The sequence below is a fragment of the Hyla sarda genome, chromosome 8 (assembly GCF_029499605.1).
Source record: "Hyla sarda isolate aHylSar1 chromosome 8, aHylSar1.hap1, whole genome shotgun sequence".
In the NCBI taxonomy this organism is placed as follows: Eukaryota; Metazoa; Chordata; class Amphibia; order Anura; family Hylidae; genus Hyla; species Hyla sarda.
The window spans coordinates 138,669,922-138,693,673 of NC_079196.1; the positions used below are offsets into that span (position 1 = coordinate 138,669,922).

At 44.9% G+C, this 23,752-nt stretch overlaps 1 protein-coding gene across 3 annotated transcripts in view; it reads left to right on the forward strand.

Moving 5' to 3' along the window:
• The first annotated feature begins 13,054 nt into the window (after positions 1 to 13,054).
• The window catches only part of FBXL18 (F-box and leucine rich repeat protein 18), a 209,034-nt gene continuing 198,336 nt past the window's right edge, over positions 13,055 to 23,752 (forward strand). Inside the window, exon 1 of one of the 3 annotated variants that reach the window (XM_056536630.1) lies at positions 13,055 to 13,706. In XM_056536630.1, coding sequence (XP_056392605.1) covers positions 13,686 to 13,706 — 21 coding nt within the window. In that variant the 5' untranslated portion in view covers positions 13,055 to 13,685. The remainder of the gene's footprint in view (positions 13,707 to 23,752) is intronic. The other 2 variants (XM_056536629.1, XM_056536628.1) reach the window with 2 other exon arrangements.

Genomic DNA, 23,752 nt, shown 5'->3' on the forward strand with positions numbered 1-23,752 from the left:
CTTCTGAGTATGGAGGTACCCCATAAGTTGATCTGAAGTGCACTACGGGCGAACTACAATGCTCAGAAGAGAAGGAGTCATATTTGGCTTTTTGAGAGCAAATTTTGGTCGGGGGGCATGTCGCATTTAGGAAGCCCCTATGGTGCCAGAACAGCAAAAAAAAAAAAACACATGGCATACCATTTTGGAAACTAGACCACTTGAGGAACGTAACAAGGAAAAAAGTGAGCCTTAATACCCCACAGGGGTTTCACGACTTTTGCATATGTAAAAAAAAAAAAAAAAAAAAAGACCCCTTGAGGAACGTAACAAGGGGTACAGTGAGCATTTATCCCCCACTGGTGTCTGTCAGATCTTTGGAACAGTGGGCTGTACAAAATATTTAATTTGCACAGACCACTGTTCCAAAGATCTGTCAGACACCAGTGGGGTGTAAATTCTCACTGCACCCCTCATTACATTCCGTGAGGGGTGTAGTTTCCAAAATGGGGTCACATGTGGTTTTTTTTTTTTGCGTTTGTCAAAACCGCTGTTACAATCAGCCACTCTTGTGCAAATCACCTCAAATGTACATGGTGCACTCTCCTTTCTGGGTCTTGTTGTGCACCCCCAGAGCATTTTGCTCCCACATATGGGGTATCTCCGTAGTGGGGAGAAGTTGCATTACAAATTTTGGGGGGCTTTTTCCCTTTTACCTCTTGTCAAAATGAACAGTATAGGGCAACACCAGCGTGTTAGTGTAAAAAATTTATTTTTTTACACTAACATGCTGTTGTAGACCCCAACTTCACCTTTTCATAAGGGGTTAAAGGAGAAAAAGCCCCCCAAAATTTGTAACACAATTTCTCCCGAGTACGGCGATACCCCATATGTGACCCTAAACTGTTGCCTTGAAATACGACAGGGCTCCAAAGTGAGAGCGCCAAGTGCATTTGAGGCCTGAATTAGGGATTTGCATAGGGGTGGACATAGGGGTATTCTACGCCAGTGATTCCCAAACAGGGTGCCTCCAGCTGTTGCAAAACTCCCAGCATGCTTGGACAGTCAACGGCTGTCCGGCAATACTGGGAGTTATTGTTTTGCAACAGCTGGAGGCTCCATTTTGGAAACAGTGGTGTACCAGACGTTTTTCATTTTTATTGGGGAGGGGAGGGGGGCTGTGTAAGGGTATGTGTATATGTAGTGTTTTTCACTTTTTATTTTATTTTGTGTTAGTGTAGTGTTTTTAGGGTACAGTCACATGTGCGGGGGATTACAGAGAGTTTCCCGCTGCGAGTATGAGCTGCCGCGCAAAATTTGCTGCATCGCAAACTTGCAGCCTCACTGTAAGCCCCCTGCCCATGTGAATGTGCCCTGTACATTCACAGGGGGGGGGGGGAACCTCCAGCTGTTGCAAAACTACAACTCCCAGCATGCACAGTCTATCAGTGCATGCTGGTAGTTATAGTTTTGCAACAGCTGGAGGCACACGGGTTGGGAAACACTGAGTTAGGAAACAGACAATGTTTCCCAACCAGTGTGCCTCCAGTTGTTGCAAAACCACAACTCCCAAACATTCTCAGGCATGCTGGAAGTAGTAGTTCGGCAACATCTTTAGAGCCAGATGTTGCCGAACTACAACTTCCAGCATGCTTGGAGTTGTAGTTTTGCAACATCTGGAGGACTACAGTTTGTAGATCACTAATACAGTGGTTCCCAATCTGTGCCCTTCCAACTACAACTCCCAGTATGCCAAAACTGTCCAGGCATGCTGGGAGTTGTAGTTCTGCAACATCTGAAGGGCCAGATGTTACAGAACTACAACTCCCAGCATGCCTGGACAGTAAGGGAATGCTGAGGATGTGTAGTTTTGCAACATCTGGAATGGCACAGTGGTCTCTAAACTGTGGACCTCCAGATGTTGCAAAACTGCAACTCCCAGCATGCCCAGACGCCAGGGGCTGGCTGGGCATGCTGGGAGTTGTAGTATACAGGGTCCCATTACAGCAATGCATGTCGCTTTACGGCGACGTGCATTGCTGTAAAGGGCCCGACCGCGGCTGAAGAGGAACTCACCTGTCGCCGCAGTCTTCATCGCCGGGATCCGGGTCTTCAGGGACGAGGTAAGTACAGGGGCACTCCATTGAGCTTTTGGGAAAAAAAATGTTTGGAATGGAAGTCAGGTGCCATGTGCGTTTACAAAGGCCCCCCCCCGTGGTGCCAGAACAGTGGACCCCCCCCCACATGTGACCCTATTTTGGAAACTACACCCCTCACAGAATTTAATAAGGGGTGCAGTGAGTATTTACACCCCACTGGCGTTTGACAGATCTTTGGAACAGTGGGCTGTGCAAATGAAAAATTAAATTTTTCATTTTCACGGACCACTGTTCCAAAAATCTGTGGGGCGTAAATGCTCACTGTACCCCTTATCACATTACATGAGGGGTGTAGTTTCCAAAATGGGGTCACATGTGGGTATTTATATTTTTGCGTTTATGTCAGAACTGCTGTAAAATCAGCCACCCCTGTGCAAATCACCAATTTAGGCCTCAAATGTTACATAGTTAGTACGGTCGAAAAAAGACATATGTCCATCAACTTCAACCAGGGAATTGAAGGGTAGGAGTGTGGCGCGATATTGGGGAAGGGATGGGATTTTATATTTCTTCATAAGCATTAATGTTATTTTGTTCCAGGAATGTATCTAATCCTGTTTTAAAGCTGTAAATTTTTCCCGCTGTGACCAGTTCCTGAGGTAGACTGTTCCATAAGTTCACAGTTCTCATGGTAAAGAAGGCGTGTCACCCCTTGAGACTAAACTTTTTCTTCTCCAGACGGAGGGAGTGCCCCCTCGTCCTTTGGGGGGGGTTTAACCTGGAACAGTTTTTCTCCATATTTTTTGTATGGGCCATTAATATACTTATATACGTTTATCATATCCCCCCTTAAACGTCTCTTCTCAAGACTAGACAATTGTAACTCCTTTAATCGCTCCTCATAGCTAAGATGTTCCATGCCCCATATTAGTTTAGTTGCGCGTCTCTGCACCCTTTCCAGCTCCACAGTGTCCCTTATATGGACAGGTGACCAAAACTGAACAGCATATTCCAGGTGAGGCCGTACCAATGCTTTATAAAGGGGGAGTATTATGTCCCTGTCCCTTGAGTCCATGCCTCTTTTGATACATGACAATATCCTGCTGGCTTTGGAAGCAGCAGCCTGACATTGCATGCTATTCTGTAGTCTGTGATCTACAAGTACACCCAGATCCTTCTCTACCAGTGACTCTGCCAGTTTTATCCCCCCTAAGACATACGACGCATGCAGGTTATTAGTACCCAGATGCATAACTTTACATTTATCCATATTGAACCTCATTTGCCAAGTGGATGCCCAGACACTTAGTCTATCCAAGTCATTTTGTAAGCTATACATCTCCTCTATAGACTGTACCATGCTACAAAGCTTGGTGTCTTCTGCAAAGATAGAAACAGAGCTGTTAATGCCATCCTCTATATCATTGATAAATAAATTAAACAACAGCGGTCCCAGTACTGAACCTTGGGGTACACCACTAATTACCGGAGACCAATCAGAGTACGAATCATTGACCACCACTCTCTGGGTACGATCCATGAGCCAGTGTTCAATCCAGTTACAAACTAAAGTTTGCAAACCCAAAGACCTTAACTTACCTGTCAGACGTCTATGAGGGACAGTATCAAATGCTTTAGCAAAATCCAGAAACACTATTATGGACATTTATCAACGGGTTTAGTCAGGTTTTCTTTACTATAATTGTCGCAAAATTGTCGCAACTGCGACTACGCGATTTTTCGTGCGACATTTTGAATGGAAAGCGAGAAAAGCAAGTTTTGCAAAAATTAACTACGTAGTAATAATTTTAAAATGGACTACGGGTAGTCAGGTATTTACTAACTGCGACAGTCGCAACTGCGCAAACAAAAGTCGCAACAGGGTTAAAAATTGACTAAATTTACTCCAGCTCAGACATAGAGCAGAAAAAGCTACTACCAAAGTAAAAAAAGGAAAAATTGCTTACATGAAAGAAAATTATCAACAGGCTGAAAGCAGTTGATAAATAAGTCACACACGCAAAATGAAAGTAAGGAAAAAATTACTAAAAAAAAGAATAAATAAGCAAACATTGATAAATGTCCCTCTATATCCACAGCCATTCCTCTGTCAAGGCTTCTACTCACCTCTTCATAAAAGCAAATTAGATTGGTTTGACAACTTCTATCCTTAGTAAACCCATGCTGGCTATCACTTATAATACAATTATCCCCTATGTATTCCTGTATGTAATCCCTTATAAGCCCTTCAAACAATTTACCCACAATGCACGTTAAACTTACCGGTCTATAGTTTCCTGGGGAAGACCTAGAGCCCTTTTTGAAGATTGGCACCACATTCGCCTTGCGCCAGTCCCTTGGCACAATACCAGACACCAGTGAATCTCTATATATCATGAACAGGGGTACAGATATTACTGAACTTACCTCTCTAAGAACTCTTGGGTGCAATTCATCTGGCCCTGGAGATTTGCTTACATTTATATTACTTAACTTACCTTGTACCATCTCTACATTAAGCCAGTTCAGTACATTACATGATGTGTTACCAGCACTGACCTGGCCAATGTCAGCTCATTCTTCCTTAGTATATACAGAACTAAAGAACCCATTCAGTAGCTCTGCTTTCTCTTTATCGCCTGTGACAACCTCCCCATTATCATTATTAAGGGGTCCTACATGCTCTGTCCTTGGTTTTTTTGCATTTATATATCTAAAAAAATATTTAGGATTAGTTTTGCTTTTTTTGGCCACCTGTCTCTCATTTTGAATTTTTGCCGTTTTTATTACATTTTTACAGATTTTATTAAGCTCTTTGTACTGTTTAAATGTTATAGCTGATCCATCAGATTTGTATTTTTTGTAGGCATTTTTTTTGTTGTTTATTGCTCTTTTAACATCATTTGTCAGCCATGTAGGATTTAGTTTTAATCGTTTATATTTGTTCCCCTTTGGTATATATTTAGCTGTATAGTTATTTAGAGTTGATTTAAAGATGTACCATTTACCTTCTGTATCAGTATTTGACAACACCTCCCCCCAGTCTATGTCCTGTAGTGCAGCTCTCAGCCCAGGGAAATTTGCCTTTTTAAAGTTATATGTTTTTGCCTTCCCCGCCAGTCTTTGTTTTCTACATTTTAAGTCAAAAGTAACTATATTGTGGTCGCTATTACCAAGGTTTTCCCGCACAGTTACATTACCAACCAGCTCTGCGTTGTTGGAAATGATCAGATCCGACAAGGCATCACTTCTTGTTGGGTCCTCCACAAACTGGCCCATAAAATTATACTGCAATAAATTTAGGAACTGTCGCCCCTTTGTAGTTTTAGCAAACCCCGGACCCCAATCTATATCTGGATAGTTAAAATCTCCCATTATTATCTTCAGTGATATTAGGGGGTCTGTAGATTACACCAAGTATTATTTTTTCAGTATTTTCCTCCTTTTGTAATTCTACCCACAGTGATTCCACATCCTCAGAATCATCACACACTATGGCATCGTTCACACTGACTTTCATACCACTTCTAACATACAGACAGACTCCACCACCTTTTCTGTTCATTCTATCTTTGCGGAACAATGTAAACCCCTGCAGATTGACAGCCCAGTCATGCGAGGAGTCCAGCCATGTCTCAGTGACCCCAACTATATCAATATGTTCCTCCAGTATCTAGGCCTCAAGCTCCCCCATTTTATTTGCTAGGCTTCTGGCATTTGTGAACATACACTTTACATTTCCATCCTTTATGTTATTGGGGTTAATGGGATTCAAGAGTGTAAGTTTTATTTTCCTATGAAGCCTATTCCTATTAACTATTCTAACCCCTCCCTCAAGTCAAAAGTCAAAAGTAACTATATTGTGGTCGCTATTACCAAGGTTTTCCCGCACAGTTACATTACCAACCAGCTCTGCGTTGTTGGAAATGATCAGATTCAACAAGGCATCACTTGTTGTTGGGTCCTCCACAAACTGGCCCATAAAATTATCCTGCAATAAATTTAGGAATTGTCACCCCTTTGTAGTTTTAGCCAACCCCGGACCCCAATCTATATCTGGATAGTTAAAATCTCCCATTATTACCACTGTACCTGCCCGGGCGGCCTTCTCTATTTGTTTATGCAGCCGACCTTCTATGTCTTCAGTGATATTAGGGGGTCTGTAGATTACACCAAATATTATTTTTTCAGTATTTCCCTCCTTTTGTAATTCTACCCACAGTGATTCCACAACCTCAGAATCATCACACACTATGGCATCTTTCACACTGACTTTCATACCACTTCTTACATACAGACAGACTCCACCACCTTTTCTGTTCATTCTATCTTTGCAAAACAATGTAAACCCCTGCAGATTGACAGCCCAGTCATGTCTCAGTGACGCCAACTATATCAATATGTTCCTCCAGTGTCAAGGCCTGAAGCTCCCCAATTTTATTTGCTAGGCTTCTGGCATTTGTGAACATACACTTTACATTTCCATCCTTTATGTTATTGGGGTTAATGGGATTCAAGGGTGTAAGTTTTATTTTCCAATGAAGCCTATTCCTATTAACTATTCTAACCCCTCCCTCCGCTCCACCCTCAGGTACATTTATAATTCCCACCTCTCTATCTACACTATCTTCCCCCTCTTTGCTGTAGGTTCCCTCCCCCCAAGTCCCTAGTTTAAACACTCCTCCACCCTTCTAGCCATCTTCTCCCCAAGCACAGCTGCACTCTCCCCATTGAGGTGCAGCCCGTCGCTACGGTAGAGCCGGTAACCGACAGCGAAGTCAGCCCAGTTCTCCATGAATCCAAACCCTTCCTTCCTACACCAGCTTCTGAGCCACTTGTTTACCTCCCTGATCTCCCGCTGCCTCTCTGGTGCGGCTCGTGGTACTGGTAGTATTTCAGAAAATACTACCTTGGAGGTCCTTGCCTTAAGCTTGTGGCCTAAGTCCCTGAAATCATTTTTAAGGACACTCCACCTACCTCTTACTTTGTCATTGGTGCCAATATGTACCATGTACATAGTGCGCTCTCACTCCTGAGCCTTGTTTTGTGCTCACAGAGCATTTTACGCCTACATCTGGGGTATTTCTGTACTCAGGAGAAATTGTGTTACAGATTTTGGGGGTCTTTTTTTCCTTTTAACACTTGTGAAAATAAAAAGTATAGGGCAACACCAGCATGTTAGTGTAAATTTTTTTTTTTTTACACTAACAAGCTGGTGTAGCCCCAACTTTTCCTTTTCATAAGGGGTAAAAGGTGAAAAAGCCCCCCAATATTTGTAGTGCAATTTCTCCCCAGTTCGGAGATACCCCATATGTGGCCCTAAACAGTTTCCTTGAAATACTACAGGGCTCTGAAGTGAGAGAGCGTCATGCGCATTTGAGGACTAAATTAGGGATCGCATAGGGGTGGACATAGGGGTATTCTACGCCAGTGATTCCCAAACCGGGTGCCTCCAGCTGTTGCTAAATTCCCAGCATGCCTGGACAGTCAGTGGCTGTCCAGAAATGCTAGGAGTTGTTGTTTTGCAACAGCTGGAGGCTCCGTCTTGGAAACACTGCCATACAATACGGTTTTAATTTTTATTGGGGGGGACAGTGTAAGGGGTGTATATGTTGTGTTTTACTCTTTATTAAGTGTTAGTGTAGTGTAGTGTAGTGTTTTTAAGGTACATTCGCACTGACGTGTTATGGTGAGTTTCCCGCTAGGAGTTTGAGCTGCGGCGAAAAATTTGCCGCAGCCCAAACTTGAAGCAGGAAACTTACTGTAAGCCTGCCCGTGTGAATGTACCCTGTACGTTCACATGGGGGGGGGGGGGGGAACCTCCAGCTGTTTCAAAACTACAACTCCCAGCATGTACTGACAGACCGTACATGCTGGGAGTTGTACTTTTGCAACAGCTGGAGGCACACTGGTTGGAAAACCTTCAGTTAGGTTCTGTTACCTAACTCAGTATTTTCTAACCAGTGTGCCTATAGCTGTTGCAAAACTACAACTCCCAGCACGTACTGATCGCAGACGGGAGAAGTAGTTATGCAATAGCTGGAGGTACGCAACTACAACTCCCAGCATGCCGAGACAGCTGATTGCTGTTTGAACATGCTGGGATTTGCAGTTTTGCAACATCTGGAGGGCTACAGTTTTAGAGAACACTGCAAAGTGATCTCCAAACTGTGGTCCTCCAGCTGTTGCAAAACTACAATTCCCAGCATGCCCTGACAGCAAACAGTTGTTTGGGCATGCTAAGAGTTGTAGTTTTGCAAGATCTGGAGGGCTACAGTTTAGGGACCACTATATAGTGGTCTCAAACTGTAGCCCTCCAGCTGTTGCAAAACTACATATTCCAGCATGCCCAAACAGCTGTCTGGGCATGCTGGGAGTTGTAGTTTTGCAACATCTGGAGGGCTACAGTTATAGACCACTGTATAATGGTCTCAAACTGTACCCTGCAGATGTTGCTAGGCAACTCACCGGCTTCCGTCGGATCCAGCCGCACGTCATCGCCGCCTGCCGATCTCCGTCGCCTGCAGCCTCCGTCGCCCGCTCGGATCGGTAAGTGGATCTTCGGCGCCAGTCCCCGTCATTTCCCCGTCCTGCCCTGCCTATTGTGGGAGGGCAGGACGGGGAAAACGAAAGTAAACCCCCCCGCCCTGCTATTGGTGGTCGCGTCTAGACCACCAATAGCAGGGATAGGAGGGGTGGCACCCGTGCCACCTCACTCCTATAGCTTCAGGGGGATCCTGGGTGTCTTAGACACCCGCGATCCCCCTTACATTCCGGGTCACCGGGTCACTATAGACCCGTAATGACCCGGAATCGCAAGTGTGAATCCACTTGCGATTTGCCGCGATCGCCGACATGGGGGGGGGGGGGTCTGATGACCCCCCCTGGGCATTTGCACGGGATGCCTGCTGTATGATTTCAGCAGGCATCCCGGTCCGATCTCCGCCCGGCGCACGGCAGGGACCGGAACTGCCCATGACGTAACTGTATGTCATGGGTCCTTAAGACCAAGGGTGTCGGGACGTAACGTTACGTCATGGGTCCTGAACAGGTTAATAAGGATGGTTGGAATAATCTTTTGTAAGTGACTCAATTTTTTTGCTTGTGGTTGTGTATGTATTTGGGAGGTCATATAGCAATATATACTATAGGGGTATTTATCATACTATAGGGATATTATTGTGTAAACCCCGATATCTGAAAAACTTTTTTCATAGTGATTTATTAGGGTTATAGGTTGAACTTGATGGACTCTGGTCTTTTTTCAAACTTATGAACTATGTTCCTATGTTACTATGTATATCAGTTTGATCCTGGCTGCTTTTAGCAGCTGGAACTCATGGCTAATGCCAGATATTGATCAGTTCTGGTAGCTCAGTGGAGTTGATCAGGACACTTGCAGCTAAATTGCAGGAGCCTGAAGGAATAGCCTTCCTGCCCAAGTGGTAGCTGCAAATACAGTGAAGGAGCTTAACCCCTACCGTATGAGTATGTCCTAAGTCCGGTCCCTGTCTACAACGCGGGGTCCCAGCGGGACCCCACGTCATAGCGGGATGGTCCCGGTGCCTATTCACAGCCGGGACCCGCGGCTAATAGTGCGCGGCCGCGATCGTTTGGCCACACGCTATTAACCCTTCTGATGCGGCGCTCAAAGCTGAGCGCCGCATCGAAAGTGAAAGTAAATACTTCCCGGCTGCTCTGTCGTGCTGCTCGGGGTCATCGCGATAAAATCGCGATGCCCTGATCAGCTACCCGGAGAGAAGGTCCCTACCTTCTTCCATCGGTGTCCGGGCTCCGATTGATTGCTCCATGCCTGAGTTACAGGCTGGAGCAATCAACCGCCGATTACACAGCTTGTTGCCATACAATGGCAAGGCAACAATCTGTGTATGCAATCAGCCATTGCAAGCTCATAGGTCCCTATAGGAGCTATGAGCTCGCAAAAAAAAAAGTGTAAAAAAAAAGTTAACTGCCCGCTCACATAAATTGGTCCCTGTTTAAAAATTAATAAAAATGTTGTTCTAAAAAATATAAATTCGTTAAATACAATTTTTTCCATCCCTTCTGCATCTTTTATTAAAAAAATTCGTAAAAAAAGGCCAAAGGGACCAAAAATGCAATTTCCACACAAAAAAAAGGCTGAAAAAAACACACCAAAATGCAGTAAAATGCTCTGGCCAGAAAAAAAATAAGTGTAATAAACATAGCCATATGGTACTTTCAGGCGAGCGGATTTACAGCGTATTTTACGCGGCAGATCCGCCGCTGAAGGACCTCTGTGTGGTTCCTTTACATGTGCCTGCTCGGAGCGGCAATATGCCGCTACGTGCAGACACACTGAAGCGATGTACAAGTCGCCGCGCATGCGCGGTGTACTCGCACACATCGCGGCCGCTCCCCTTGCTCAATGAGCTAGGCTGAGAGATGCCACGATGTGCGCATGCGCGTGGTGACTCACACATCGCAGTGTCTGCTCGTAGCGGCGTATTGCCGCTCCGAGCAGACACATGTAAAGGCAGCATATAGAGGTCCTTCAGTGGTGGGTCCGCAGCAAAATACACACAGAAAATCCACTCGTCTAAACATACCCTAAGGCTGGAATTCCACTTGTGTTTTTGGGGGTAAAACGCCAAGAAAAATGCCAATTCTGCCGCATGCCGTTTTTTTTTGGGCAAAAATGTTTACAAATTTTAGCTGTAAATCAATGAGAAATTGCAAAATTCTTTTTCCACTTTGCGTTTTTCAGTTTGCTGTTTTTAACCTCTTGGGGATGGAGGGTTTTTCCATTTTTGTACTTTCGTTTTTTCCTCCTTACCTTGTAAAAATCATAACCCTTTCAATTTTGTACCTAAAAATCCATATGATGGCTTATTTTTGGAACCACCAATTCTACTTTGTAATGACATCAGTCATTTTATCCAAAAATCTACGGCGAAACGGAAAATAAAATCAATGTGCGACAAAATTGAAAAAAAAAATGCCATTTTGTAACTTTTGGGGGCTTCCGTTTCTACGCAGTACATTTTTTGGTAATAAATGACACCTTATCTTTATTCTGTAGGTCCATTCGATTAAAATGATACCCTACTTATGTAGGTTTGATTTTGTCGGACTTCTGGAAAAAATCATAACTACATGCAGGAAAATTTATATGTTTAAAATTGTCATCTTTTGACCCCTATAACTTTTTTTATTTTTCTGCGTATGAGGTGGTATGCGGACTCATTTTTTGCATTGTGATCTGAAGTTTTTAGCGGTACCATTTATGTATTGATTGGACTTTTTGATCACTTTTTATTCATACTCCTTGGTGGTTTTGCTAAATCACAGCATGTTGAGCCTATTGTGGCATTTTTGAGCTATCGTGGCGTTTTTCTCCCATAGAAGTCTATGGGAGTAAAGAAATGCCAAGAAAAACATCATGTGGGTTTTACCCTTGGCGTTTTTGCAGGCGGTTTTTATTCTTTCTGGACTCTAGCAATCCAAAAAAGTGATGGAGATACCTTTTTTAATAAAATTTCGTAGGGTACCATTAAAAAATAATACTAAAAAAGATACAGTAGTGATGTCAAATTTTTTATTTAACGTAATGTATCTTTTTTATAACTAAATTTATGTGGGCGGGCAGGGCACTAAAAATGTAGCAGACAATAATAAAAATGTAGTAAAATAAAAAAAATTTCCATCACTACTGCATCCTTTTTTTTTTGGGCCAACAAAGCAATTTCCACACAAATGAAAAAACACCTGAAAAAACGCCAGGAAACGCAGGAATTTGCACTGGCGTTTTTTCAGGCGTCTTTTCTTGCGTTCTGGCGTCTTTTCTTGCGTTCAGGCGTCTTTTCTTTTTTTCAACCCAAAAAACGCAGGACAAAAAAAACAAGTAGAAACAGCCTATTGATGTTTCTTTGTTTCAATTTTGCCCCACAAATAACTTTTTTTGACTTCACCATACATTTTGTGGTAAATGAGTCATTATAAAGTACAATAAGTCCTGCAAACAACAAGCCCTATGCATGAAAAATTGTTGAGAAATTGGAAGAATTATGGATTTTAAAAGACAAGGAGGAAAAAAAATTTACGCAAAAAACAGAAAAAAAAAATCGCTGTATCATTAAGTGTCAAAGTAGTACAATAATAGAAAAACTATTTAACTTGGGTATCGTTTTTAATTGACCCACAGAGTAAAGAGAACATGTCATTTTTACTATAAAGTGCACTGTGTAAAAACAAACCCCCCCAAAAGTAGCAAAATTGCCGTTTCCTTATCAATTTCCCACACAATAATAATTTCTTGGTTTTGCGGTACACTTTGGTAAACAGTAAAATAAAATGTGTCATTACAAAGTACAATTGGTTGCGCAAAAAACAAGCCCTCATATGGTACTATAGGTGGAAAAAGAAAGAGTTATGCCTCTTAGCAGACGAGGAGGAAAAAACTAAAATGCAAAAATGAAAATTGGCTGTGTCCCCAAGGCCAAAATGGGCGGTGTCCTTAGGGGGTATTCCAGTTATGGAAAACTTATCCCATATCCAGCTGATTGAGGATAAGTGTCTGCAGCAGGTCTAACCTTTAGGACTAGAGATGAGCGAACTTACAGTAAATTCGATTCGTCACAAACTTCTCGGCTCGGCAGTTGATGACTTTTCCTGCGTAAATTAGTTCAGCCTACAGGTGCTACGGTGGACTGGAAAAGGTGGATACAGTCCTAGGAAAGAGTCTCCTAGGATTGTGTCCACTTTTTTTCAGCCCACGGGAGCACCTGAAAGCTGAACTAATTTATGCAGGAAAAGTCATCAACTGCCGAGCCGAGAAGTTCGTGACGAATCGAATTTACTGTAAGTTCACTCATCTCTATTTAGGACCCCCGTGATCTCGTAAACTGGGCTCGGCTTTCACTATTTTTGCCTCAACACGTCTGCGCTCCGGTCCCCACCATTCAGCCAATCACCGGTTGAGACGGACCCAGGATACGTTTTTCTAAAGTGGATAACCCCTTTAAGGCAAAAACAAGCTGCATCCTTAAGAGGTTATTACTGGAATGTAGGTACAATTGGTGAGGCAGGGTTTGAAGCAGGTAGAATATGGCTCCAAAACGCCATTCTATTATTTACAACAGAGTCAGTACAGTTTCTGCAGTGATTTTTCTCATTGCGGATTTCCAGACAAGAGACAGGAAAACACCTAAGTAACAATAACTAAAATGAAGTCAAAGGTAACCTTGCAGAAATTGCCCGTGGCAACAAATCACACACAAGCGGCCGATGTAAGCAACAAAGTTTTTTCTGTCTTTTATGATACAAAAACCGCTGCATAGCAAACAGCAGGAGACTTCTCCTCTACCAATATGGTGTCATTGTAACGTCACGCTAACAGGAAATAGAATTGAATGCCGGAAATATGTGGCGCATCAATTATTTCGCTCTTAACTGGATTGAGAATGAGTGTCACGGAGTGAAACATCGAGGAAGTGAGATTATTTTTTTACAGGCAGTATAAGAAATGGATGACTCACAATGGTGTGAACTAATGTGACTGGAGATTTCCGTTCAAAACGAGACTCGTCACTTTTACACAACGCTGTGGACGGCTTGCTTTCAGTCATTATGTCCTGCAGCTCTGCTGAGGTGAGCGGCACTCTCTTTATTTCTTTGTAAAGCGCAGTATATCAGCATAGCTGTAAGGTGTGCACTTGTTTTGTTTCAGCACTTTACTTCAGGGGGCGCTGTTATTAATGTATGTCCCTGTTACTTACCCACAATGCAATGCAGTACTAGAGCAGATTTTATTACGATTGTTCTTTACATATCGTCTGACAATGTCCTTAGAGATCTTGATGTAGCTGTATCCTTGTAGACTGATTTGGATAGTAAGTGATGAAACAGTCCACTAATCTGTTAGGCAGGGTTCACTCTGTTTAACCTTAAAGGGGTACTCCGCCCCTAGACATCTTATCCCCTATCCAAAGGATAGGGGATAAGATGTAAGATCGCCGGATCAACCATGCAGCACGCACCTGTAGCGGCTTCCGCGATGGAGGTCCTCAGGCTCAGTCCATCTCGACCACCGGGACGGAAGATCGTGACGTCACAACTCCGCCCCCATGTGATGTCACACCCCGCCCCTCAATGCAAGTCTATGGGAGGGGTCATGACAGCTGTCACGCCCCCTCCCATAGACTTGCATTGAGGGACGGGGTGTGACGTCACACGGGGGCCGAGTCGTGACATCACGATCTTCCAGATAAACTCAGCCTGAGGACCTCCAGCGGTTCCGGAAGCCGGTACAGGTGGGTGCTGCATGGTAGATCCAGGGCGTCCCCAGCAGCGAGTCCATCTGGAAGATCGTGACATCACACCCCGCCCCTCAATGCAAGTCTATGGGAGGGGGAGTGACAGCTGTCATGCCCCCTCCCATAGACTTGCATTGAGGGGCGGGGTGTGACATCATTCGGGGGCGGAGTTGTCACGTCACGATCTTCCGTCCCAGTGGTTGAGATGGACTCAGCCTGAGGACCTCCAGCGGTTCCGGAAGCCGCTACAGGTGGGTGCTGCATGGTAGATCCAGGGGGTCCCCAGCAGCGGGACTCTGGCGATCTGACATCTTATCCCCTATCCTTTGGATAGGGGATAAGATGTCTAGGGGCGGAGTACCCTTTTAACCCCTTGGGGACGGAGCCCATTATGACCCTAAGGACGGGAGCATTTTTTGCAAATCTGATCACTGTCACTTTAAGCATTAATAACTCTGGGATGCTTTTACTAATAAATTTGATTCCAAGATTGTTTTTTCGTGACATATTCTACTTTATGTTAGTGGTAAATTTTCGTCGATACTTGCATTATTTCTTGGTGAAAATTTCAAAAATTTGATGTAAAATTTGAAAATGTTGCATTTTTCTGACTTTGAAGCTCTCTGCTTATAAGGAAAATGAATATTCCAAATTATATATTGATTCACAAATACAATATGTCTACTTTATATTTGTATCATAAAGTTGACATGTTTTTACTTTTGGAAGACATCAGAGGGCTTCAATGTTCAGCAGCAATTTTCCAATTTTTCGCAAAATTTTAAAAATCTGAATTTTTCAGGGACCAGTTCAGTTTTGAAGTGGATTTGAAGGGTCTTTATATTAGAAATACCCCATAAATGACCCCATTGTAAAAACTGCACCCCTCAAAGTATTCAAAATGACATTCAGTAAGTGTGTTAACCCTTTAGGTGTTTCACAGGAATAGCAGCAAAGTGAAGGAGAGAATTCAAAATCTTCATTTTTTACACTCGCATGTTCTTGTAGACCCAGTTTTTGAATTTTTACAAAGGGTAAAAGGAGAAAAATCCTATCAAAATTTGTAACCCAATTTCTCTCGAGTAAGAAAATACCTCATGTGTATGTCAAGTGCGCAGTAGAGGGCTCAGAAGGGAAGGAGCGACAGTGGGATTTTGGAGAGTGAATTTTGCTGAAATGTTTTTGGGGGGCATGTCACATTTAGGAAGCCCCTATGGTGCCAGGACAGCAAAACCCCCCCCCCACATCGCACACTATTATGGAAACTACACCCCTCAAGGAACGTAACAAGGGGTACAGTGAGCCTTAACACCCCACAGGTGTTTGACAACTTTTTGTTAAAGTTGGATGTGTAAATGAGAAAAAAAAAATTTTTCATTAAAATGCAGTTTTTCCCCCCAAATTTTACATTTTTTTTTACAAGGGGTAATAGGAGAAAATTCCCCCCAAAATTTGTAACCCTATTTCTTCTGCGTATGGAAATACCCCATGTTTGGACGTCAAGTGCTCTGTGAGCGCACTACAATGCTCAGAAGAGAAGGAGCGCCATTGAGCTTTTAGAGAGATAATTTGTTTGGAATGGAAGTCAGGGACCATGTGCATTTACAAAGCCCCCCGTGGTGCCAGAACAGTGGACCCCCCCACATGTGACCCCATTTAGGAAACTACACACCTCACGGAATGTAATAAGTTGTACAGTGAGCATTTACACCCTACTGGCGTTTGACAGATCTTTGGAACAGTGGGCTGTGCAAACAAAAAAATTTTAATTTTCATTTTCACTGACCACTGTACAAAAATCTGTCAGACACCTGTGGAGCGTAAATGCTCACTGCTCACTGTACCTCTTATTACATTCCGTGAGGGGTGTAGTTTCCAAAATGGGGTCACATGTGGGTATTTATTTTTTTGCCTTTAGGTCAGAACCGCTGTAAAATCAGCCACCCCTGTGCAAATCACCAATTTAGGCCTCAAATGTACATAGTGCGCTCTCACTCCTGAGCCTTGTTGTGCGCTCGCAGAGCATTTTACGTCCACATATGGGGTATTTCCGTACTCAGGAGAAATTGCGTTACAAATTTTGGGGGTCTTTTTTTTCCATTTACCTCTTGTGAAAATAAAAAGTAAAGGGGTAAAAGGAGAAAAAGCCCCCCAAAATTTGTAGTGCAAATTCTCCCAAGTACGGAAATACCCCATATGTGGCACTAAATTGTTTCCTTGAAATATGACAGGGCTCCGAAGTGAGAGAGCGCCATGCGCATTTGAGGACTAAATTAGGGATTGCATAGGGGTGGACATAGGGGTATTCTACGCCAGTGATTCCCAAACAGGGTGCCTCCAGCTATTGCTAAACTCTCAGCATGCCTGGACAGTCAGTGGCTGTCCAGAAATGTGTGGAGTTGTTGTTTTGCAACAGCTGGAGGCTCCGTTTTGACAACACTGCCGTACAATACGTTTTTAATTTTTTGGGGGGAGACAGTGCAAGAGGGTGTATATGTTGTGTTTTACTCTTTATTATGTGTTAGTGTAGTGTAGTGTTTATAGGGTACATTTGCACTGGCGGGTTACGGTGAGTTTCCCGCTAGGAATTTGCGCTGCGGCGAAAAATTTGCCGCAGCTCATACTTGAAGCAGGAAACTTACTGTAAACCTGCCTGTGTGAATGTACCCTGTAAGTTCACATGGGGGGGGGGGGGGGGCAAACCTCCAGCTGTTTCAAAACTACAACTCCCAGCATGTACTGACAGACCGTGCATGCTGGGAGTTGTAGTTTTGCTACAGCTGGAGGCACACCTCCTTCAGTTAGGTTCTGTTACCTAACGCAGTATTTTCCAACCAGTTTGCCTCCAGCTGTTGCAAAACTACAACTCCCAGCATGCACGGTCTGTGAGTACATGCCGGGAGTTGGAGTTATGCAACAGCTGGAGGCACACTGGTTGGAAAACCTTCAGTTAGGTTCTGTTACCTAACTCAGTATTTTCCAACCAGTGTGCCTCCAGCTGTTGCAAAACTACAATTCCCAGCATGTACTGATCACAGAAGGGCATGCTGGGAGATGTAGTTATGCAACTACAACTCCCAGCTTGCCGAGACAGCTGTTTGCTGTTTGGGCATGCTGGGATTTGCAGTTTTGCAACATCTGGAGTGCTACAATTTAGAGACCACTGAACAGTGATCTCCAAACTGTGAACCTCCAGATGTTTCAAAACTACAAATCCCAGCATGCCCAGACAGCAAACAGCTTTGTGGGCATGCTAGGAGTTGTAGTTTTGCAAGATCTAGAGTAGGGATCGACCGATATCGTTTTTTAGGGCCGATACCGATAATCGGTGGAGGTTAGGGCCGATAGCTTATACCGATATTCCGGTATAAGTTATCAGCTATTTATCCCCCCGCGACACCGTTGCAGATCATTGATTTATAGCGGGCGCTTTAAATCCATGCACTGCAGTGGCTTTTGCGGTGCCATAGGCCGCTGCCGCCACCCGCTTCTCTCCCCCTGCCTGTCCGGGGGTCCTGAGACCTATCACCGCCACCGCCGTTGGCTGTCCGGGCATGCTGGGAGTTGTAGTTTTGCAACAGCTGGAGGGCCTCAACAGCTGGAGGGCCCACTGTAGGTATAGTATATTATACAGACCCCTGTCAATCCCAGAACCCTGACTCACCTTCCCAGTTGCTGCAGGGACCGTCCGGGGAGGCCGAGCCTGGCCATCCATCCTTCCTGTAGTGTCCAGCGGCATTCCGGGTGGAGGGTGAACCGGTCCGGGCTGTCCTTCTTCTTCTCCGGGGGTCCTCTTCTCCACTCCGGGCAGGCTCCGGCCTAGTAACGCTGCATAGACGCCGCTGCGCAGCGACGCACCTGACGTCACGGCGTAGCGGCGTCTATGCAGCGTACTAGGCCGGAGCCTGCCCGGAGTGGAGAAGAGGACCCCTGGAGAAGGACAGCCCGGACCGGTTCACCCTCCACCCGGAATGCCGCCGGACACTACAGGAAGGATGGATGGCCCGGACCACCCCCATTACGGGTAAGTTTATTTTTTTTTATTGACTCGGAGGGTGGGGGAGGGGCCCGATCGGTATAGCGGCATGGGCAAAAATCCATACCGTGGGAGAAAAAAAACGGTATCCGGTTCATACCGGTATACCGCCCAGCACTACGGTGGGGGGTGCGACGCGGTGGGTCGGGGCGGCGGGGCGGGGCATTATTGGCTTATCGGCAAGGTAATTGCCGATACCGATAATGCCCAAAATCGTGATTATCGGCCATACCGATAATCGGTCGATCCCTAATCTAGAGGGCAGTATAGAGATCACTGTGCAGTGGTCTCTAAACTGTAGACCTCCAGCAAACAGCTGTAGACCTCCAGCAAACAGCTGTCTGGGCATGCTGGGAGTTGTAGTTTTGCAACATCTGGAGGGCTACAGTCTAGAGACCACTATAGTGGTCTCAGACTGTAGCCCTCCAGATGTTGATAGGCAACTTACTGGCTTCCATCGCATCCAGGGAGCCGTCCTCTTCTGCCGCCCGCCGCCCGCAGATCTCCGTCGCCGCCCGCCGATCACCGTCGCTCCGCTGCCTCCGGATAGGTAAGTGGACGTCGGCACCCGATCCTCTTCGTTTTCCCCGTTCTGCCCTGCCTATTGTGGGTGGGCAGGACGGGGAAAACGAAAGTACCCCCCCCCCCCCCCCGCCCCCGATCTGCTATTGGTGGTCGCGTCTAGACCACCAATAGCAGGGATAGGAGGGGTGGCACCCCTGCCACCTCACTCCTATGCCTTCAGGGGGATCCTGGGTGTCTTAGACAACCGCGATCCCCCTTATATTCCGGGTCTTCGGGTCACCATAGACCCCGAATGACCCGGAATCGGCGCAAATGTGAATTCCCTTGCGATTTGCGCCGATAGCCGACATGGGGGGCGGGGGTGTTTAATGACCCCCCTGGGCATTTGCACGGGGTGCCTGCTGATCGATATCAGCAGTCACCCCGGTCCGGTCCCCGCCGCGCGGCATATGGATACGCCCTTCGTCTTAAGGACCCATGACGTATGCATACGTCATGGTCTTTTCCTGGTCTCCGCCGCTCACCCGGCTGAGATCGGAAGCGGATCCCTGCTGAAATCCTTCAGCAGGGATCCAGGGCAAACGCCGAGGGGGGCCACGTAGGCCCCCCATGTCGGCGATCGCCGCAAATCGCAAGGGAAATCGCCCCTGCGATCTGCAGCGATACCGGGCTGATCGGGTCTCTGGGACCCGACCGCCCGGTAATTTTGCATGATCCCGGCTGTTACAAACAGCCAGGACCATGCCAAAGTATAGGAGCGAGGTGGCAAGCCTGCCACCTCCTCCTATCCCCTGCGATTCTTCGGTTAGCTACTTCCTCCCGCCCTGCCCGGCCCCTGGAAGTCCGGAGAGGATGGGAGGAAGACCGGAGGACACGGCGGGGGACGGGGGAGTGCTGGGGCCTGGCCCCGGTACTTACCTCGTCCCTGAAGACCCGGATCCCGGCGATGAAGACGGCGGCGGCGACAGGTGAATGGATCTTCAGCCGCGGTCTGGCCCTTTACAGCAATGCACGTCGCCGTAAAGGGACATGCATTGCTGTAATGGGACCCTGTATACTACAACTCCCAGCATGCTCAGACAGCCCTTGGCGTCTGGGCATGCTGGGAGTTGCAGTTTTGCAACATTTGGAGGTCCGCAGTTTTGGGACCACTGTACCCTTCCAGATGTTGCAAAACTACACATCGTCAGCATGCCCTTACTGTCCAGGCATGCTGGGAGTTGTAGTTCTGTAACATCTGGAAGGGCACAGATTGGGAACCACTGTAGTGGTCTGCAAACTGTAGACCTCCAGATGTTGCAAAACTACAACTCCAAGCATGCTGGGAGTTGTAGTTCGGCAACATCTGGTTCTGTTTGGGAGTTGTGGTTTTGCAACAACTGGAGGCACACTGATTGGGAAACATTGTCTGTTTCCTAACTCAGCGTTTCCCAACCCGTGTGCCTCCAGCTGTTGCAAAACTATAACTACCAACATCCACTGATAGTTTTGCAACAGCTGGAGATTCCCCCCCTGTGAATGTACAGGGTACATTCACATGGGCAGGGGCTTACAGTGAGTATCAGGCTGCAAGTTTGCGATGCAGCAAATTTTGCGCAGCAACTCAAACTCGCAGCGGGAAACTTGCTGTAATCCCCTGCCCATGTGACTGTACCCTAAAAGCACTACACTAAACTACACTAACACACAATAAAATTAAAAGTAAAAAACACTACATATACACATACCCCTACACAGCCCCCCCTCCCCAATAAAAATGAAAAACGTCTGGTACGCCACTGTTTTCAAAATGGAGCCTCCAGCTGTTGCAAAACAACAACTCCCAGTTTTGCCGGACAGCCGTTGACTGTCCAAACATGCTGGGAGTTTTGCAACAGCTGGAGGCACCCTGTTTCGGAATCACTGGCGTAGAATACCCCTATGTCCACCCCTATGCAAATCCCTAATTCAGGCCTCAAATGCACATGGCGCTCTCACTTTGGAGCCCTGTCGTATTTCAAGGCAACAGTTTAGGGCCACATATGGGGTATCGCCGTGCTCGGGAGAAATTGCCTAAAAAATTTGAGGTGATTTGCACAGGGGTGGCTGATTGTTACAGCGGTTTTGACAAACGCAAAAAAAAAAAAAAAAAAACCACATGTGACCCCATTTCGGAAACTAAACCCCTCACGGAATGTAATGAGGGGTGCCAAGAGAATTTACAACCCACTGGTGTCTGACAGATCTTTGGAACAGTGGGCTGTGCAAATTAAAAATTTTGTACAGCCCACTGTTCCAAAGATCTGGCAGACACCAGTGGGGGGTAAATGCTCACTGTACCCCTTGTTACATTCCTCAAGGGGTCTAGTTTCCAAAATGGTATGACATGTGGGGGTTATTTTGCTGTCCTGGCCCCATAGGGGCTTCCTAAATGCGACATGCCCCCCCCCCCGAGCAAAATTTGCTCTCAAAAAGCCAAATATGACTCCTTCTCTTCTGAGCATTGTAGTTCGCCTGTAGTGCGCTTCAGCTCAACTTATGGGGTACCTCCATACTCAGAAGAGATGGGGTTACAAATTTTGGGGGGTCTTTTCTGCTATTAACCCTTGCAAAATTGTGAAATTTGGGGGGGAAACACACATTTTAGTGAAAAAAACATTTTTTTTTTACGTATGCAAAAGTCGTGAAACCCCTGTGGGGTATTAAGGCTCATTTTATTCCTTGTTACATTCCTCAAGGGGTCTAGTTTCCAAAATGGTATGCCATGTGGGTATTTTTTGCTGTCCTGGCACCATAGGGGCTTCCTAAATGCGACATGCCCCCGAGCAAAATTTGCTCTCAAAAAGCCAAATATGACTCCTTCTCTTCTGAGCATTGTAGTTTGCCCGTAGTACACTTCAGGTCAACTTATGGGGTACCTCCATACTCAGAAGAGATGGGGTTACAAATTTTGGGGGGTCTTTTCTTCTATTAACCCTTGCAAAAATTTGAAATTTGGGGGGAAACACACATTTTAGTGAAATTTTTGTAAACATTTTTTTACATATGCAAAAGTCGTGAAACACCTGTGAGGTATTAAGGCTCACTTTATTCCTTGTTACGTTCCTCAAGGGGTCTAGTTTCCAAAATGGTATGCCATGTGTTTTTTTTTCCTGTTCTGGCACCATAGGGGCTTCCTAAATGCAACATACCCCCCAAAAACCATTTCATAAAAACATACTCTCCAATATCCCCTTGTCGCTCCTTCGCTTCTAAGCCCTCTACTGCGCCCGCCGAACACTTTACATAGACATATGAGGTATGTGCTTCCTCTAGAGAAATTGGGCTACAAACATAAGTATACATTTTCTCCTTTTACCCCTTGTAAAAATTCAAAAATTGGGTCTACAAGAACATGAGAGTGTAAAAAATGAAGATTGTGAATTTTCTCCTTCACTTTGCTGCTATTCCTGTGAAACACCTAAAGGGTTAAAATGCTGACTGAATGTCATTTTGAATACTTTGGGTTGTGCAGTTTTTATAATGGGGTCATTTGTGGGGTATTTCTAAGATGAAGACCCTTCAAATCTACTTCAAACCTGAACTGGTCCCTGAAAAATTGTGATTTTGGAAATTTTGTGAAAAATTGGAAAATTGATGCTGAACTTTGAAGTCCTCTGGTGTCTTCCAAAAGTAAAATCATGTCACCTATAAGGCAGTACAACAAAGAATATGTTGTCGAGGCCACCCACTGGGAAAATTCAACACCAACAACAAAATCGTCAGCAACAAGGATGTATGAAACATTACAAAAGTTTATTTATTGAAAATCATATAAAAAATGCATCATAGCAATTTAAAAAGCACAGTGTACACAGCTGGAAGAAAAGGCAGAAACATACAGGCTCAAGGTGAGGGGTATTTGAATAAAGAGAACACTGACAAATGTTGTATAAACAAGGGACTCATATGAAGAGATGCAAACTTATGCAATGAGGTTCAATAAATTGAGTACAAATACAACAGCAGTCAGAAACAATGACAGATGTATATTACCACAACCGAGCCATGTAGTTACCTGCACCTACCCCAACGCACGTTTCACGCCAATGCGCTTCGTCACGCCCCCTGACGAAGCGCATTAGCGTGAAACGTGCGTTGGGGTAGGTGCAGGTAACTACATGGCTCGGTTGTGGTAATATACATCTGTCATTGTTTCTGACTGCTGTTGTATTTGTACTCAATTTATTGAACCTCATTGCATACGTTTGCATCTCTTCATATGAGTCCCTTGTTTATACAACATTTGTCAGTGTTCTCTTTATTCAAATACTCCTCACCTTGAGCCTGTATGTTTCTGCCTTTTCTTCCAGCTGTGTACACTGTGCTTTTTAATTGCTATGATGCATTTTTTATATGATTTTCAATAAATAAACTTTTGTAATGTTTCATACATCCTTGTTTCTGACGCTTTTGTTGTTGGTGTTGAAAAGTAAAATCATGTCAATTTTATGATGCAAACATAAAGTAGACATATTGTATATGAATAAAAAAAAATTATTTTGAATATCCATTTTCCTTACAAGCAGAGAGCTTCAAAGTTAGAAAAATGCTAAATTTTCTAATTTTTCATCAAATTTTGGGATTTTTCACCAAGAAAGGATGCAAGTTACATAGTTACCAAACATTTTTACCACTATGTTAAAGTAGAATATGTCACGAAAAAACAATCTCTGAATCAGAATGATAACTAAAAGCATTCCAGAGTCATTGATGTTTAAAATGACAGTGGTTAGATGTGCAAAAAATGGCCGGGTCCTAAGGTGTAAAATGGCTGGGTCCTTAAGGGGTTAAGGAACGGG